General features: G+C 26.4%; 1 protein-coding gene across 1 annotated transcript; it reads left to right on the forward strand.

Moving 5' to 3' along the window:
* Positions 1–2,151: 2,151 nt before the first annotated feature.
* LOC101495380 (FCS-Like Zinc finger 13) lies at positions 2,152–3,424 on the forward strand. Its single transcript, XM_004488046.4, is given in 3 exon segments — positions 2,152–2,847; positions 2,995–3,101; positions 3,104–3,424. Coding segments are annotated over 3 exon segments (783 nt in total). The 5' UTR covers positions 2,152–2,257; the 3' UTR covers positions 3,190–3,424.
* The last annotated feature ends 700 nt before the right edge of the window (positions 3,425–4,124 follow it).

Here is a 4,124-nt window from a genome sequence, read left to right on the forward strand (position 1 = left end):
AACAATTAAGAAAAAAATCTAGCCGCCACATATTTGATCGATCTCTCTTTTCTTTACTAAAGGAAAATAGTTAAGGGTAAATTTTTCATTTAAAATCACTCATCTAAATCATTTTTCCTTTATCTTTTATCTAAACAAGTGATTTTCTCACATGTTTGGTTTTTCTTTTATGTTTTTTTGTTGTGTTTTTGTGCCTTAGTGTGACGTTATATTTATTCGTCATCTTTGTTATTTTTGTAGATTTGTCACATGTAGATATTTTGTTTGTTGTTTTATGCTATTAATTTAGATGTTGCGAGTTTGTACAGAGATTTATCATTTTTGAGTTTAGCGACTCTGAATTGTTATGTTCTCGATCGATGTAATTTTTATGACATTGAATAAATATCTTTATTTTAGTAAAAAAATCGTAATTTATTGCTTCCTTTTTTTTATTACAATCGCAGCCCACGTGTTTTACATTTAATTTTGTATTATTAAAAAACTGATCTATTATTATTTAATTCAATTATAATTAATATAACTGATTATATTTAATCAATAATTTTTTTGACTAAATATATTTAATCAATATTAAAAAGTTTAAGAAACGTCACAATCTAGAATCACACACATGCATTCTTTCGTTTATATTTAATTTTTTATATGAAATGATTCATATAAATTATTTTTCCTTTATCTATTATTTAAGTAAGTGATTTTCTCACATTTTTGGTTTTTTTGTTATTGTGTTTTTTGTTGTTGTGATTTTGTGTCTTAGTGTGATGTTGCATTTGTTGTCATATTGGTGCGACATTTTGGTTTATTGTCTAATTGGTGTGTTTATTTGTTTCAAATTGACATATCAACTTTGATCTAGTGCAGATTTAATAAATAATTTTGCATCATCAACGTTACATCTGTGAAGACATAATAATATAATATTATAGATATTTTAATTTTGTCATACTTATAGATTTTGTCACATTTATAATTTTTTTTATTATTTTATACTATTAACTTAGATGTTGTGAATTTATTCAGAGATTTATCATTTTCGATTTTAATGACCTTGAATTTTTATGTTCACGATAGATAATTTTAATCACTTTGAATAAATATTATTGTTTTAGTAAAAAAAAATCATAATTTATTGATTCATTTTCTTTCTGTTTACAATTTCAATCCACGTGTTTTACATTTAATTTTATGTTAATAAAAAATTGATCTATCAAATTAATTATTGAATTCAATTATAATTAATATAATTAATCAATAAATTTTTGACTAAATATTTTTTCATCAATATTAAAAAGTTTAAAAAATATCGCAATATAAAATTACACATCCATATGTATTTTTGGTTATACAGAATTATTGTAATTATAAATTAAATTATAACCTTTGTTGGTTTTTTTTAAAAAAATTTAAATTTAAATATAAATAATTTTGAATTTAAATTTAAATTTTACATATTAATATCCTTATAATTATAAATTAAGTTGTTGTACTTAAATTATTCAGTATTTTTTGTTTAATTTAAAAATGAAACTGTCTACTGAATGATTTATACATCCAATTACTCAATTTAATAGCCATTTACATTTATATACTCGTTAGTTTTTAATGGTTTTTATTTTTGTTTTTAACACATACAAGGCAATCAATAAAGTTAGCCATTTACATTTATATATTATAATATTTTTAATTATTTATTATCTTTTCTTATCTCTGTAATAAATAACATATTATTGTCAAATTAATAATTAATTTTACATAAAGTTTGAAAACAATAATTAAATAATATTTTTTCTTCAAATAATATAATAATTAAAAAGGAACCTAGGGAGAAGTATAATGGTTTTTGAAGGTGTCCTTTTCTTTATATATATGTCTCAATCATTGAAAATGACATTTTCAAGAAATTGGCCCACTAAGAAGTGACCCTTTATATAATAATATAAATGAAAAAATATAGTATTATTATTGTAACGGAGGCATCTGTGTAAAGCAGTAATGAATTGAATAAAATACCGAAGTTAAATAATTCAAAAAATAAAAAATAAAATATTAATTGTTGGACATATCTCTAACAATCATCACCCGAATAATTCCAAACGAAACAGGGGGCTAAGTCCAACCAAACCATCAATTATATTATAAATGGTTTTATAAAAGAGACTCTCATTATAAAACCATTCACAAATTCATACAAATTCATTTTCTCCACAACAATTCTAAGACAAAAAAATAAAATAAATAAAAACTTTGTAATATCATGTTGGGAAAGAGATCCCAACACTTGATCCGAAAATTCTCCGAATTATTAGTTTTCGGGGAAGGTGCCACCGCACTTTTAGACACAATCGGGAGTCCAAGAAGCCCGTTTGAAATGAACTCAAATATCCAATCACCAAAAGGGTTAAAAAGCTACGAATTTGGTGGTGTTGGTCTAGGAATTGTGGTGGCTCTTGATAAATCCGAGGAAAAAATTGGGTACGAGGTTGTACCAAAACATGTTTGTACAACATCGAATTCGAATCGATCTAGAATACCAATCCCAATTCAAAATCATCAATTTTTTGTAAACGAGATTCTTGTTGGAAGTCCAGAAGATTACACATACGTTACTTATCATGATGAATCTAACAAAACCATCACTAAGGTTTATTATGATAGAGGTGAAGAAACTGGAATTTTGAGACATGGTTGTTATAACACAAAAAACAACAACGTTGGTGTTTCTAGAAAATCCCCACCAACACAAACTTTAGTTGAAGCTGAACCTTCATATCCCACCTTGGATTTTCTCAATTCATGTCTTTTATGCAAAAAGAAACTTGATGGCAAAGACATATATATGTACAGGTACAGAGATGTCTTCCACTTGTAAATATATTTTCAGTAATTAAAATTTTATATCTTTTAGTCTCTAATTTTGTTTTTTGCCAATTCTATTTTTTTAGATTATGAGGATTTTGGACTAATGGGTAATTTTGTTTTCTTTTTGTGTAGAGGTGAAAAAGCATTTTGTAGCACAGAGTGTCGTTCAAGGCAAATAATGATGGATGAGAGAAAAGAGAAGTGTAGATCAGAAACTATGGAGTTGTCAAGTTCTCCATATACAAAGGACCAAATGTTTTCAACTGGGATTATAGCTCTTTAGCCTTCTGTTGTATAGTGCAACATTGCAATGGAAGAGGAACATAGAAAATGATACTTTATAATTATTTATATAAGGCTATACTGCATATGAAGATTAAGTCACTTTGGTTGAAACCAAAAGGAAATTTTGATCGGTTTTTTTTTTTTTTTTTTTTTTTAATAGAGATTTTGAATTGTTGAAACACAATAATGAATTGTTCTTTTCTTTTTTTTTTTCCGGAACTTTTGATGGCAGAGAATTGTAAACTTGGGATTTCAATTGCACTGATTGTTCTGTTCCTGAGTTTTGTCCAAAACATGAACTATTCAATCAGATATTTTTCTGAATTCTGGTTTGTTTTTTCCTTTGTTTGTTGTTGTTTTTCATTTCAGTTGAACAAATCAGACTTATTAAAAAATAATCAATTGAAAATCTTATCAATTAACAAATATTGTTATTTAATTAAAAAAATTTGCTAATAAAATGAGTACAAAGTCAAAAAGTAAAACTGAACTACTCCTGTAATGATATATAATAGGATGGCAAAGTGGGCTAACAGGCTCGGTTTATTAGTTAATCCTGAGATGGGGTAGGAGAAATTATGTAGTCGAGTCGAAAGAACCATCTCACCCTGTCTCATGGCGGGTCGAAGGACTTTTGAGTCTATCTTATGATCGCTCCACTTTTTAATCAGTTAAAAGAGGCGAATCAATTTAAGTAGTCGAGTTCAAACCTTTAGTTCAGTCTGTCTAAACTGTTATGAGAATTTTGACTGAGTACAAGGTTCAAAGTGTCATATCACCCTTAGGAAGGATTGCCTTAACAATTTTGTTTTGAGAATTTTGACATTTTACAGCATTCATGTATCTAGTTATAAATATATTAAAACAAACCCCAAAATTTATTGATTGACACATCACACATTTATGTGACACATTGTAACATTTGTTCCACATCACTTATTTTCCTATGTGGCATCCTTCATACTTCACATGCTTCT

This window comes from Cicer arietinum, chromosome 1, assembly GCF_000331145.2.
Source record: "Cicer arietinum cultivar CDC Frontier isolate Library 1 chromosome 1, Cicar.CDCFrontier_v2.0, whole genome shotgun sequence".
NCBI lineage: Eukaryota > Viridiplantae > Streptophyta > Magnoliopsida > Fabales > Fabaceae > Cicer > Cicer arietinum.